Source organism: Colletotrichum scovillei (assembly GCF_011075155.1).
Source record: "Colletotrichum scovillei strain TJNH1 chromosome Unknown Contig00001, whole genome shotgun sequence".
Classification (NCBI taxonomy): Eukaryota; Fungi; Ascomycota; class Sordariomycetes; order Glomerellales; family Glomerellaceae; genus Colletotrichum; species Colletotrichum scovillei.
The window spans coordinates 3,007,878-3,022,751 of NW_023336259.1; the positions used below are offsets into that span (position 1 = coordinate 3,007,878).

Consider the following 14,874-nt stretch of genomic DNA (forward strand, 5'->3'; position numbering starts at 1 on the left):
GCAAGAGAGAAGTCGCAGAGAAGTGCGATGCCGGGCGGTTGTCCGTTCACTTTGCCGGAAGCCACGTGGACGTGCCAGAAGCTGCACTGAAGAACCCTAAACCGTTTGTACGCCCCTTTCCCGTTCGACCGCTTCCCCGGGAAACGATACGCTCGTACGGATACGCTATCTGTCGAAGCGAGGTTGCCTTCGTGCGTCTGAAGTGGTATCCGTACTGCAAAGGGCCGGTTCTGGCTGACCGACAAACGGTAGAACGGAAGAATGAATGGCAAACTCCAGCTCAACCACGGATATCACAAACCCCGTATGCGGAAGTGAGACACGCATCCTCCGGTACACGGTACAGAGCGACTGGCGGATTCGGGACGGTGGTTGGCGAGTGGAGAGGAAGCACTCCCGAACCCGTCCATACGTAGCATCCGCACTCTCTGCCGGGGCAGCGGCTGGGCTGGGTCCTTTTGACGGTTGGACTCTGAAGTGTAACCGTTCTAGCGGAATTTCCGCACCCGCAGTTCTGTTTCCTCTTCCGTCGTCCGGAGGTGACGTCCAAACTCTGAAGCCAAAAAAGGGTTCAGGAGATATCCGCAGGAGACAGCCTAGAGGCATTGGCGGCGTCGATCCCGAACGTCCGCTTAAATGATTCTCTGCCAGGAAAGCCTCAGTTCGATTTGACGCATGTGAGAGCTTCAGCAACGGAAAAGTAGCAAGGAGAGGTGAGGAGGAGGGTGGAGGGTGTATGATGGGATATACTATGCAGATCGTAGGAATAGTGAAGGGTGAATATCAAGGATGCAAAGGCAAAAAGAGCGAAAGAGAGCGAGAAAAACATGTGGTGTGGAACTCTGGAAGCAATCGTGCCGTGTAGCTGTACTGCGTGAGGTGGTGTATGCAATGCGATGTCCCACGAGCAAGGAAGAGCAAAGTGAAGGAAGTGGTTCCCCACGGATATGGTGTGGAGGGGTGACTGTACGACGTCTGCTCATCAAGGTGGTGCGGAAGAGACTGAGAAAAAGAGTTGTCGCAATGTATCCGTACACTGAAGAACACAGGTACAGACATTGCATCCGGAACCTTGCAATGTCCAACGTTGGTCGAAGGAGAACAGGCCGTCTTCACTTTGTTCGAAGCCCAGTCCCGGACGTAGGCAGTGGAAAGGGGGGCGGGCGAAAGGGTTCCCCGACGAAAGGTTTAGAGTTTAGAGCCACGTTCCACGGCGTGTTTCGAACGAATTCCTTTCCCAATCAAAGAATGGATCAAGGTACTCGTAGAAGGCTGCCACGTCCTGTGTCAGATCAGACTCCGTTTTTCTTTGGCGTGCTGAACTTTTGATCTGTACCTTGCGGCCACCGCGGTGGCAGGGAATCTTCCTTGTGTGATTGCTGTCCAAGATGCGATGAGAGAATGGCACCCTCTCAATGTCGCTCAGTGGGCGGGCGGGCTGACTTGACGGGCTTCGCGGGCGCTGACCGGGCAGGGGACGGGGTTCGTCTATTTAGACTTTAACTTTGGCCCTGCAGAATGCGTTGGTTCTCACCCGTAACCATGAGATCTGTATGACGCCGTTATGCGTTCTGTGAAAAGAGGACTCAACCTTGCACCAAGTAAGGCATTCGAAGGTATCCAGTATGAAGTATCCGTACTGTCCATCGCTGAACCTGAACCCGTTGCCGTATTCGCCGTTTGCTCGACTCAATCAATGCAGTAGTGACGATGTGGAATCAGGTTGGCTCAAATCTAAAGTCGAAGTCAACTCAAGTCGCCTCGTGTCGCATGAGATTAAGCCGTTGTTCCTGGCCAGTTCGACTCATGAAAACACATGGCATCGAGTCCCGTTAGTCCTGCGCGTGCCGTCCATTGGCCGCAACCGTCGTTACAGCTAGGCTGGATAGCTTCTATTCCAGTAGCTAAGACTATTCCGGCTGTTTTCGAGAAGTTTCCGTGTCTAAAGCTTGATCATCGTTAATGCTCTGTGCGATAATGTCAATGTTAGTCCAAGATGGTGGCGCCCATCAATCCTTGACCATGGACCCTCGTGCTCTCGTGCCTCTACCCAAGTTTGTCGAACTCGCCTGGCGGTCGACCATTGCGCTTTGATACTCTGAAGATGGTCTCGATTTTTCCCTCTTTTGGACCAAGGTTCTTCTAGAGTGTCTTCTGGAGCTGCTCCATTTGTTCCATGTCCACTCTCGTATTGCACCAATGCAAGTTGAAGACTTGTTTTCCCCCTTTCTCCTCTCATGCCCACAGTCTCGTCGGTCATGAGGTCGGCCGCCGGTCTTTCGCTGCGGCGAAGATCTTGAGATGGGTGTAAAGTGAGATGGCTCCAATGGGTACTTGCGCGCTCTGACCTCGACAAGTCCTCCAGCATAGCAAAGTACCTAGGGAACCAGTCGGTGCTGGCGTGAAGCGATGATATCCCGTGCGGAACACTCGTAGATTGGAAGCAATGCGACTGGCCGATAAGACAACGCCCCCTCTTCCCGTCAGCCCTTTTTGTTTTTGGTTTTTTTCTTGCATCTGCCCCCCAGAGTCCCCCCACCTCCATTCGGCCGGCAAACCTGGACCCGATACCGGTGTCGGCCGTTTCCCGCTGCTTGTTCACCGAAGCCTTTGCCAACCTTGCCCGCCGCTGCCAGGGCCGGTGCCGGTACCAGACTGCCAGACTGACTGCCAGTGCCTTGAGCCATTGTTCCTTAGGTAAGCCGTTGCTATCCTCGGTCCACGGATAAGATGCGAGATAAGAGAATCTGCATTGGTTGAGCTTCGGCTCCTCTTCTTGGCTTAGCGCGCTGAAGAATGCGGTGTATGCACGATTCGCATTTCCGGCAGATTGGGCCACCGAATCTCTTGGTACTCATCAAGGTGGCCGCCGCATTGCCAGACAATAAGTAGGTAGGGCAGAGTCGCAGCAACTGCGCACAATGTAAGCCGCTTGCTCCTTCGAGAAATCCGACCTCATCCATTGCGTCAGTTCGGATGGGCCATTTGCCGTGCGATAATTGATGCAGCCACTCAGAGTCAACGGTCCGCTGTCTAACGTCCTTCTCGCCCACGTAGACCCTCGCAAGCGTGGAAATAAATTCATGTCGGCCGAAATGCAGACTAATCGCTGTCCAATCTTTGCCCATCGATTGAGGGGTTCTCCCCGCGCGATGAGAACCAGGCATGCCTCGCGAGAGGTGAGCAAAGTCAATTGTCCGTCGTTGGAGTTGCAAACTTGGCCCAATTGCGCGTGGCAAATAGCTCTTGTCAGCTATCTTGTGTCTGAACTTTCGAGACCAGCCTGGGATGGGGAGGGGTCGCAAGATGGAGTTTTGAAAAATGCTGTATACAATGCTGAGCCGTGTCCCGCTGTCCTTTTCGTTTTATTTTTTGACATCTGATCATCTGAACCTTCGCTCCCTCCCTTAAGTTTTGGAGATTCGCCAGCATACACTTTGGTGTTTGGGTGCACCGCTAGCCTCGGATTGTCTCATCTGCTTCGTCCCTTGACTCGCGTCTGCAGTCTCTCCTATCGACATTCGGAAAACGGATTCGACAGTCGGGTGGGTTTTCCACAACCACCGCTTCCGGAGTGACATCGAGCTTGATAGAAAGCGGTCGCAATCCGAGTAAGAACCACAATGTCGGACACATCCTCGGCCGACACACTGGGCCCGCCCTCCATGTCGTCCCGGTCCGAGACTACGGCATTGCTACCGAAGCCCCCGGCGGTCAAGTCGGAAGAACCCCACGCAGTCCGGCTATGGCTGGCCGAAATACTTTTGCTGGCCAAAGCCGCTGTCCCAGTTATCCTGGCGTACACGCTCCAGAATAGCCTGCAAACCATCAGCGTTCTTATTGTTGGCAGACTGAGCCCGGAAGCACTCGCCACCGCTGCCTTCAGCTACATGTTCGCCATGGCGACAGCCTGGCTCATTGCCCTCGGTGGTACGACAGCGCTCGACACTCTTGCGTCGAGTAGCTTCACGGCATCTTCGAACAAGCACGACTTGGGCATCCTTTTGCAGAGAGGCATCCTTGTCTTGTCGGCATTTTATGCTGTGGTGGCAGTGCTCTGGTGGTTTTCCGAACCGGTGTTCCGGGCGCTGGGCCAAGAAGAGTTCATCTGCGTGCAAAGCTCGGCGTTTTTGCGATGCCTGATCCCGGGCGGATTGGGGTACGTGTGGTTCGAGGCCATGAAGAAGTATTTGCAGGCCCAAGGTAAGTCAAGGCCCCTCAGTGCCACCTCGAGAAAGTCAAGGACGGAGAGAAATAGATGACGGCACTGACGTAAATGTGACAGCGATTTACCGCCCAGGCACGTATGTGCTGTTGATTACATCTCCGATGAACGCCGGGCTCAACTATCTGTTCATCCACACTTTCGGTCTCGGCTTGTATGGTGCTCCCTTGGCCACAGGCATCTCGTACTGGGTATCGTTTCTCCTTCTAGTTGCCTATGCAGTCTTCGTCCGCGGCAAGGAATGCTGGGGTGGTCTGGAGCTTCGGAAAGCCATCAGAAATATTGGGCCCTTTTCCAAGCTTGCACTTCTTGGAGTCGTTCATGTTGGCACTGAGTGGTGGGCTTTCGAGATTGTGGCCCTGGCTGCCGGGAGACTTGGCACTATTCCGTTGGCTGCCCAGTCTGTCATCATGACGGCGGACCAAATTATCAACACCATTCCCTTCGGTCTTGGGGTAGCAGCATCGGCAAGACTAGGAAATCTGCTGGGAGCGCAGCGGCCTCGGGACGCGGCGATAGCAGCACACTCGGCAGCAATCTTGTCCGTGATACTCGGGAGTGTGGTTCTTACTGTGCTCATGGCGACGAAGGATGTGTTCGGCAAGATATTTAACGACGATGAGCGGGTGGTGCAGCTCGTTGGCGAAGTGATGCCGTACGTCGCACTCTTCCAGATAGCAGACGGTCTAAACGGATCGTGTGGTGGTGCCCTTCGAGGCATGGGCCGTCAGTGGGTCGGGGCTGTGGTGAACCTCGTCAGCTACTACGGTGGAGCTCTCCCCGCCGGCATCTACCTCGCCTTTCATGGCTGGGGTCTCGCCGGCTTGTGGATCGGACAATGTGTTGCATTGTATCTGGTCGGGGCGTTGGAATGGGTCATTGTTGGATTTAGTAAGTGGGAGAAGGAGTGCCAACGAGCCATCGACCGACTGGACGACAGTGGCAGCGACGACGAGGTTGAATCAGAAAGCACCGCCTCCGGTACGGTATGAAAAGAACGGTAGTTAAACGGAGCCGAACACCGGGATGCGGAGCCGGAAAGCGGCAGGAAGGAAACAAATCAGGAGATGATTTATATGAGCAAATATGAGTAGCCAAGTTGTATGAGATGATTCATGTACTTATGATCACAAGCAGTTCTTTGAGTATTACCTTACCTATCCAGTAGACTTTTTCCTTGCAAAAATCACACCTGTCGCACATGATACTTGGAATCTCACAAGCTGCAGCCTCATCTGTATTGGGTGCCTGCCTTCCATTGGATTTATCCGACCTCATCAAAACATCATCCCCGTCTGTACCTTCCGGTGCAGGGCGCATTTGGCAGGAACTCAGGTCCCCAACTAGTCAACTGCTATACTTTCCCAAAAGAGTAAGGCTCTTACTCTCGAGCGGGGTGCTGTTATTAATATGCTAACAGAACCAGCCATGTCTCCCACTAGTCTTAGATAGTGTCTCATCATCTCCATCAATTTGCTGAGAGACGGTTGTGCCACAGGGCTCTCCGACCCCGCCAACAAAACCCCACTACCATCACGAAGCTTCCCAGGTATTGGATGAGAAAGCTGATGATGGCTTTGCTTGCGTGCCTGGCTACTGCACAACACGCCTTCATGGACAAATAAGGAATTGTCTGGAAGACAACCCAACTGAATTGAAACAAATAAATCATTTTGATCCTTCATCCCTCTCTCTTTCAACCTCTTCCCTTCACCTCAGATCGAGAAATTATCCTGTACTTTTCTATTTTTATACACTTTGCCTTACAGTTGCTTGACTCAGGCCTTCCGCACGGCTCGCATCTAATCTCGAACGATATATCTGAGAAACCATGGCCCCCATCGGCGTAGCCATTGTTGGAGGAGGCATCTTTGCCAAGGAAGAGCATTTGGTAAGGCAACTACCTAGCTGATATTGCCCGTCCGCGGAACCCGCGTGTCTCGTGGTCACTGACTATCCAAACAGCCTGCTGTGGAAGCAAGCGATAACCTCACCCTGAAGGCCATCTTCTCTCGCTCTCTCAAGTCTGCCCAGGACACGGCTAAGCTCGTCACCAAGTCAGCCTCACCTGACCTGTACTCTGACGACGCGGGCGAGGGCAAGTCCTTCAAGGATCTCTTGGCCCGTGATGACATCCAGGCTCTCATCTTAGCCCTGCCCATCCTGAACCAGCCCGATTACATTAAGCAGGCCCTTGCTGCAGGAAAGCACGTCTTAGCCGAGAAGCCTATCGCCGCAGATATTGCTCGTGCGCAGGAGCTGATTGAATACTATAAGAAGGTATCCGCCGAAAAGGGCGTGACCTTCGCCGTGGCCGAGAACTACCGCTTCCAGCCCCGGTACACTACGGCAAGAGACGAGGTGCGGAAGCTGGGAAAAGTCATTGGCTTCAACGTGAGAGTCTTCTTCTTCGTGAAACTGGGCGGCAAGTACATTGAGACTGCATGGCGCAAGAAGCCCGACTACCAGGGTGGGTTTCTCCTCGACGGCGGCGTCCACTTCGCCGCCGCCCTTCGCCTTCTGCTCGGCAAGGACGCGGCGCCGGCCTCAGTTGCCGCCTTCTCGGACTTGACCCGGGAGCACCTGCCGCCCATTGACACCATTAATGCCGTCGTCAAGACCAAGCAGGGCGCCACTGGTTCCTTCGCCGTCAGTGTTGGCTCAACCCTGAGTGCCTTCGACTTCCACGTGGCGGGCGAGAACGGCAGTGTGACCTTGTCGAGTCACGATCTCACCGTCAAGCCCTTTGACGGCGAGGCAACAACAACTCATTTTGAACAGACGAGTGGTGTAAAGGAGGAGGTCAAGGCCTGGGCTGAAGGTTTGGCCGCCGGGACACCCAACCCCCTGCAATCAGCTGAGGAGGCGCTGGCGGACTTGGAGTTCCTCGAGAAGATCTTCACGAGTGGTGAGCAGGATGGCGCAATCCAAAAGCTGAGCTTGCAGCTGTAAACTGGTAGAGGAATTTGTTAGGCGATAAGCTCCATGGTACAAGTGGGTGGGTGATAGAGTTCAATTTAGAGCTTGTTTTCCCTGCCATCCACCACCAGAAGTCGCTGTAGACCCCTCCGCATTTCGTCCTCCATTCCGGATGCGGTTGGACGACCGGTAGATCTCTCGACAAAGACGTGGGTAAACTCCCCGACTGCTCTCACCTCGTCCACTCCCTTTTCAAACAAGGCAATTTCGTAGGTGACGCTTGACTTCCCCAACTTGTTCACTCGCAGCGCTAATTGAGCGACTGCGGGGTACGCAATCGAAGCAAAGTAGTCGCTGTGTGAGTGTACCACAAGGCCGTACTGACCAGAACGCAAGGGAGACAGGCCGCAATGCTCGATCAGGTAGGCGTTGACTACGGAGTCGTATCTGCAGTTTCTTAGCCGGACGCCGCGCGGACATTAGCTTGATCGACAGAAGCATACAGGAAGTTGTAGACGCTATTGTTCATGTGCTGATACATATCATTATCGGCCCTAAGAAACCTTGTCAATCTCTGCCCAAGCAGCAAAAGCGTAGACGAATGAAAGCGAAGTGTGAGGGGATGATAATGATGAGAAGATGACGGCTGCTGATACGCTGCGAAGAGCGCCCTCGCCTTTGCACCATAGGCGTGAGAGGTTGGCGAAAGAGAGGATAGGAGGGCGGGCGTCCGCTTGCAGCACGGACAAGCCCCTCCTTGAAGCTTTGCGAGGAATGGGCTCGGTCCCTCCGTTTCGAGGTATAGCAGGGAGAATGAGAGGCACCGAGGAGTAGGTAGAAATGAAAGCCGCAATGACAGCTTGTGATAACCATGGCGGGATGGAGGTAAACTCACCATCGTGTCCGGTAGTCTAGGATGTACCCATAGTCCCCCCTTCGGCGCTGCTTTAACTGCTTGTTGCTGGCCATGGCGGTGCTTTGTGAGATGATGGAGAGAGATCGGATATTTGGAGCACGTCGTAGGCGGCGATGCCGAAGGTACTGGCCCTTGCTGGGGTAGTATTGGCTCAGAGACACAGGAGAGGGACAAGAGATGGATGATGCTCAGTCGGACGTCACTGGTAAACGCGCATTGCCTTATCGGCACTTTTCTCGATTGAGTTGTGGTTCAGCTCGCGACTTTAAACCTTTCGATGAAGAAGCCTTCGTAGCTTCCCACTAAGAGTTGCGGAGAAATTGTTGAGACTTTTGATTGCCGCAGTTAACTTGTAGCACAGTAGGTTTCCTAGCTGAGCCGAGGCAGAATGTCATGTTGCCGCCGACTTTACAGGAGCCAATCACCAATGTCGGCAGACCTATTTGGTTCAGAGCCGGAATACCTGCCCAGGGGTGCTGATCACCTTAGCCGGAAAATGGTAAGCTCCAGCTGAGATTATGTAATCACACAAGGTCTAATCCAGTGACCAATCACGCTTTTGCTGATCCACCTTTCCCGATCCCGCCCACCAAAAAATCCAACTTCAGCAAAGTTCTGCCATGGCTGACCGCCAAGAGTTTGTGACTCTTTCGAGATACCTTTCACTACGCATGCAAAGTTTGTTAGTAGTAGTTGATATCCAGGCTCCTCGAGGCAAGTAGCAAGCGACTTTCTCAAACACTACTTACTTACGACTAGTCGAAGTTTCGCACAGTTCCACAATACGCCACTTATTGCTTACACTATCGCACACCACGTCTCACAGACTGACTACTTGATCAATCCTGGCTACCCTCTTGCGTTCAGTTTGGTCCTTGGCAAGGCTGCCATTCCGACGGGAATCTCTAATGCCTGCCATGGCTTCTGATCAAACGGCACCAACGTCGGCTGCAACCCCGCCGTCGGCTGCAGCTCCCGCTGCTGAACCAGCCAAGCTACCGGGTGCCCAACCGTCTGAAGCTTCCAATGAGCTGCCTGAAGTCTTGACGACGCCTACCGGCGATATGTGGCCTCGACCTTACTTTTTCGAGGACGGTCTCCGTAGAGTTGCTCCTTATCACTTTACCTACCACACCTGGGCCAAGCAACGCTGGCGCGGTCGGAAGCTGATCGATATTTTTGAGGATGAGTTCAGGGACCGCACCCTAGAGTACTACCGGTATGCCATGGAAACCGGAGCCATCGTTGTCAACGGAAAGGCAGTCGGCCCGGATCATCTGGTCAAGAATGGAGACCTTGTGAATCACACAATTCATCGCCATGAGCCCCCTGTCACAGGCGAGCCGATTCGTGTCATTCACGAAGACGATGAGATGATCGTTGTCAATAAGCCATCCGGCGTACCGGTCCACCCTGCTGGCAGATACAAGTACAACACACTTATCGAGATTATGAAGTCTGAGCGAGGCGAGCATTTCCTGCCCTACCCGTGCCATCGCCTGGACCGCCTCACCAGTGGAATTCTTTTCGTCGCCAAGACACCACAGGCAGCAGTGAAGCTCACTGCTCAAATCAGAGCTCATACGGTCCGGAAAGAATATTTGGCGCGCGTTGCTGGAAAGTTTCCTGATGGCGAGATTGTCTGCGATCAGCCTATCCTCCAAATATCCCCGCGACTAGGCCTCAACCGCGTGCGAGCCAACGGAAAGTCGGCCCGTACCGTCTTCAAACGTCTGGCCTACTACCCGCCGGACACTCTGAATGACTCGGATGCAGCAGAGCCAAAGAGCGCGGAACGACTTGCGGACGAGGAACGCCGGCCTTGGATCAAGAAAGAGGGCTACTCAATCGTTCGCTGCCTGCCCTTGACCGGCAGAACACATCAGATCCGCGTGCATCTGCAATTTGTTGGGCATCCCATCGAGAACGACCCCTTGTATGCGAACCAAAGAGTTTGGGGAATTAACTTGGGATGCAACGACTCGGATGCAGTCGAGAACACGGATGAAGACATCATGTCACGCCTAGAAAGGATGGGCAAACAAGATATCGCCGACGCTGTGGCCTATCACGACGAACTGGTGGACCTATACCAGAAGAGAAGGGCTGAAAAGCTATCAGGAGAGCTTTGCGACGTTTGCGATACGCCGCTCTACACAGACCCCGGCGAGCACGAGCTTTCGCTCTGGCTTCACAGCCTCCGTTATGAAGATGCCGGAGGGGCATGGAGCTACACCAGTCCGATGCCCGCGTGGGCCCTTCCTCCGGACGGCATTAACGGGCCAACGGAGGTCGGAGGACTCGAAGAGCTGGTGGGGGCAGTACCAGACGCAGACCCAGCGGCAGAAGCAGACCCTGAAAGTGTCGCCTGAGAATATGTACGGCGAGAACAAACATAAAACAGCATTTAACATGGTCCCGGACGGACCGATTAATTGACCCCACTGATCTCGTTCTCTGTTGGATTTGGGACGATTCGATACCCCGGGTTGAGGCATTTACGACCAGTTTTTTTTTCTTTCGTAACAACAAAGATACAGCTACGAATAGAAAGCTCTGCTTGAGCATACCTGCACTCCTGCTGCATTGTACAGGGGCATCGCCAAACATGGCTCAATATCAATTTTCTTTCGTCAGAGACATACAAGGTTCTAGATGCGCGATGATGTACATGATGTCCATTACTGGGAGTCGAATGGAAATTCTGTGCGGAAATTCCGTACGTGACGGAATGACCGCTGACAGTCCCAGTCTAAAGGATTCGCACTTGTCCAGGGTCTCTGGAGTCTCACTGTCTCTCCCGCAGCCGACACCACACTCAGACCATAAGCCCGGAAATGCCAAGTCACTGGCCCTGGCACTTGTATTGCGGTACACTACGGAGCGAGATCCGCAGAGCACCGGTTGAGCCAGTGATTGGTTGATTCGGAAGAAAAAGCGGCCATCATTAGGCTGCTAGCGCATGTATCGCCTGGATTTGGGTCAAGGAGGCGCTGGAGTACTGGACCTGGTCGAGGTACCTCTGCAGTTCCGGTACCTCGTTCTCAGAATCCGGAGAGATTTCCGCCGTTTCCCACCGCCAGACAGCTCTCCCCCTCCCCTCCCCTTCCCCCCTCCTCCTCACTCTCACTCCTCCCCCCCATTGCTCTCAGCTGGCCCGCCCTGCCCTAACACCCCGACACACCCTAACCAGCTGGAGCTTCGAGGCTTTCGAGGATGAGGGGAGGGTGCCCGGCGCATGCCAGGCACAGCGCCGGGTCTTACAAGCAGGGTCTGCTGCAGGCCCTGTTTTTTTCTTCTGGGGATTCCGGCCTCATTGGTCTAACAGGTATCCCCCCAAAGGAATTAACAGAGGAAACGAAACATACAACGGCCGGCTTTCTGAGTCAGAATTGACATAACAGAGATCCGAACTGGATATTGCGCCGACGAGACGGCATTCATCAGGGGTTCATCACCCCCGGGCCGGCATTGCTAAGCCCACCCCGAAATAACTCATAAAATCGCTGATTCCGGATGCCCTCTTTGCTTTGTTGACGTTCTCGACGCCTTTCGCCCTGTCCGAAAACCCCCTCGTCAACCAACGACCGAACGCCTATGACATAACTCGCAAGCGATCGCATCTCACGAACAAAAATGCGTGCAGCTTCGGGAGGCCGGCACGAGACGCCTTGTACGACCAAACTGCTGGAATTCACGACGCCGGACGATCAGGCTGGGGAAGAATGAGAAGCAAATGCGGCAGGGCCCCCTCAGGGAGAAGAAGGAACAACGAGGGAGGGCCGCCAGAGCCAGACGGGTCATTTGCCCCGCGATTGGGGGAACACAAGAACTAATTGACAGCTGGGAACATCTACAAAGTACTAATCACTGAACCCAGTAGGCAGGTAGAGTGAGACTTTTTGGGCGCGGGGAGATGAGAACCAACAGATCAACCTCAGTCACATCAGCAGACTTCCCATTCTCGAAAAGGGGAGGGAGTCCCCCCGAAACGCCACAATCCCGCCAGCTTGGAAACCCTGTGAATCGCAATCCAGCTCGGCGACAGCCCATGCTTCGTTTTTCCTTCTCGCCTCTTCGACGATGCGCCAGACTCATCGCGATGGTGGTGTCCTCGGACATGACCCTGGGACGACGAGAGGCTAGAAGAAAAATGCGAACGCCCGATGCAATGCAGAACCCAGACAGAAGAGTTCCATGGACCTTCGAGAAGCCCGCCATGCATGTCAGAGAGGATGCCGGCGCATTGCCCTTCAGTACCTGTGCGCATCTCAAGTTCTCACACCGCAACCCGAGAGTTCTCCTACACACCGAAGCAGGAGGACGCACACCACAGAATAAGAAAAGACCAAGGGAAAAAAGCAAAGAAGAAACAATGGACGAGAAGCAACATAGACACACATACGCACGCGCACACACACACATACGCAGAGTTGCAGACACGTGCAAAATCCGGCCCAGGACGCGTTGACAGCGGCGATCTCGGGTTCGCTGGGCAGGCAGCCAAGGACAGGCATTCGGTCGATTGTGCATACCGTACCTATCTGGCGGAGGTCAACACGCCGCACCGCGAGAGCGAATGTTTCTGCGAATAAGACGCTGACCGCGCTGAATCAAAGTTGGCTCGGTCAGAAGGGCGTGCCGCGAAGCTGAAAAAGTGAGACAGGATGCCGACATAAGACTCGGCAACCAGGGAGAAGACAACACCCCCAAATCTTTGGCCTTGTGTGGTCGGTTGGTCGGCCGGCCGTGCTGCTGTTGCTGGGCTCACATCTACTAACGTTCAATCGCAAGAGACTGCGACTTGCAGACAAAATGTGACCAGGGGTGCCGTATGCGCCAACCTTCATGAGTCTGCATTCCGAAAGGCGGAATAGAGCAATCGGGGAAAAAGATTGACAACGGCAGTTCAGTAGCGGCATCCTGTGGGATTGGGCGACCGGAACCAGGTCCGATGATTGGAACGACCATGATGGACGCCGCCATTCAGTCGCAACATGGAGGTGTACCGCATGTGTGTGTGTGTGTGTGTGTGTGTGTGTGAGTGTGTGCGCGCGCCGTCGCCGCTCTCTTTCTCATGCCCAATTCTATTTTCCAAGCCAGCCAATTCGAAAGCGGTGAAAAGACAAGAATATCTCAATTTCGCGTGGCCTACCCACGACGGAATCCGAGGAAGCCGTTCGATAGTGGGCATGTGTCCAACGGAACCGATCGGGGCTCAACTGGAGGCCCTGGGGACCTTTGGGCGACGAGGCTGGAGAGCCGTCGTGAAATCTAGGCCAGGTACAGTTTGGATCCGATCTTCGGACGTGCTAGCTGCAAAGACCGTCTTGGCCGTTGGATGAATTGTCATCGCGGCGTGGCTCACCGAAAGCTAGAAATGTCGCCAGACAAGACGGACGACGAATGTGAAGCGGGTGAGCCGATAAGTTCCTGGCAATGGCTCCGGCACTGATGGCACAGGGCGGTTGGTATTCAATGTTTCTGGTCGGCGAGCTAGAATGTCTCTGTCTCTCTTGTTCGTTAGGCCCGAACACGCCATTCGAAACCGCCGCCGCCGCCGTCAGGTCGCAATTCTCGTCTTAGGTATGGATTCTCATGGCTATGCAATGGAGGTGCTAGAAGGCCTCAGAAGATGGACCCAAGGCTCTCTCTTTTTTGTTTTTTCCCTCTCCAAAGGGGCGACGCAATGCACTAGCGATCGATACGCCAGTGGCTCCAACCTCTCTACTGTGTAGCCTGTAGGTGGTGTGTACTGCGTACGTCTGGACGGAGGATGTTGTGCCAGTGGAGGTGGACTAGGTGAGATTAGGTAGGGTTTCCGCACCGGAATACTCCATTTGGCAAACGGTTTCTGCTACAGTTACTAGGTAGGAGACCCCTCGAGGTTCTATGACACCACTTTGTATCGCGCCCTTTGAGTGAGAAGGGCCGACGGCGGGCATTTGTGTTTTTTTTACTCTGGAGCCTCTTGTCCACATGGTGCCAAATCTTGCGAACTGCCCAAATTGGCTATTGCTGTTCGTCGCTTCGAATGCGAAAATATAGAGATGGCTAGCTACTCCGTAGAGTTTCTCGGTTCTTTTCGTAAGGTAAGTGCGGTCTGCCTATCCGTACGGATACGCCAATCTTACTGCCCGCACACCACGCAGCTCTTCCCCCCATCCCCCCAAAGTCGGCCGACGACACAAGCCATGGCCTATGGCCCCATGGCAGGCCGCAAGAAGACCCCCTCTCAAAAGGGACAAGCGTGTTACGGTTGGATGTAGTGGAGGGGACAAGGTACCGGTCGGGCTGGCCGCCGCCGGAGCAGCGAAGTGGGAGCAGGTTTCCGTGCAACTTGCATGGTGCCGGGCCCAGGAATTGTAGGTAGGTAGAGATAGATCATGGCAGTCGGGTACGTACCGACGACGAAGTTCCTCCAATGCCATGTTTTTGAGCACGAGATGACAGCAGCGGCAGCAGCACCAGCCTGGTCGCAGCCCTTACAGAGTGTCAGAAACAGAGCAAGAGGAAGAGGAAGAAAGAGAAAGAGGGGCTTCGAGTTCGAGGGTGAGGTGCTGTTCAGAGCTGTTCAGTGCTGTTGCTCTCCCCGGTCGATAATGGTGTACCTGAGGACTTAGGTATCCAGTAGCAGGCCACTTTAATACGCTGTCTCTCCCTCGATGCTGGCCTTCTTACTGGCTGTTGTGGTCGCCGCTGGGCCGCGTATCGGCGCCCACCAAACTACGACAGATCTGGCTTTAGCGTAAAGTTTATTTCTCGCATAGTGGATACGTACCACCCCCTTCACCTATCGTAAGGTATCTCTCCA

At 54.1% G+C, this 14,874-nt stretch overlaps 4 protein-coding genes across 4 annotated transcripts; 3 read left to right on the forward strand and 1 right to left on the reverse strand.

The window, feature by feature from the left end:
- Nucleotides 1–3,665: 3,665 nt before the first annotated feature.
- On the forward strand, nt 3,666–5,217 carry HER10_EVM0008783 (MATE efflux family protein; the record flags this gene model as incomplete). Its single annotated transcript, XM_035478292.1, has 2 exons — nt 3,666–4,203; nt 4,286–5,217. 2 exons carry the CDS (start codon nt 3,666–3,668, stop codon nt 5,215–5,217), a joined length of 1,470 nt encoding a protein of 489 aa, XP_035338685.1.
- A 596-nt stretch (nt 5,218–5,813) lies between these two features.
- Nucleotides 5,814–7,292, forward strand: HER10_EVM0007207 (oxidoreductase). The gene is made up of 2 exons (XM_035476771.1): nt 5,814–6,116; nt 6,191–7,292. Exons 1-2 carry the CDS (start codon nt 6,057–6,059, stop codon nt 7,175–7,177), a joined length of 1,047 nt encoding a protein of 348 aa, XP_035338537.1. The 5' UTR covers nt 5,814–6,056; the 3' UTR covers nt 7,178–7,292.
- HER10_EVM0012159 (thioesterase superfamily protein) lies at nt 7,243–8,395 on the reverse strand (the record flags this gene model as incomplete). The annotated part of the gene is made up of 3 exons (XM_035481560.1): nt 8,040–8,395; nt 7,648–7,698; nt 7,243–7,591 (listed from the first exon to the last, which is right to left on the reverse strand). Exons 1-3 carry the CDS (start codon nt 8,111–8,113, stop codon nt 7,243–7,245), a joined length of 474 nt encoding a protein of 157 aa, XP_035338980.1. The 5' UTR covers nt 8,114–8,395.
- A 287-nt stretch (nt 8,396–8,682) lies between these two features.
- On the forward strand, nt 8,683–10,644 carry HER10_EVM0005177 (RluA family pseudouridine synthase). The gene has a single exon (XM_035474800.1). It carries the CDS (start codon nt 8,969–8,971, stop codon nt 10,430–10,432), a length of 1,464 nt encoding a protein of 487 aa, XP_035338325.1. The 5' UTR covers nt 8,683–8,968; the 3' UTR covers nt 10,433–10,644.
- Nucleotides 10,645–14,874: the final 4,230 nt, after the last annotated feature.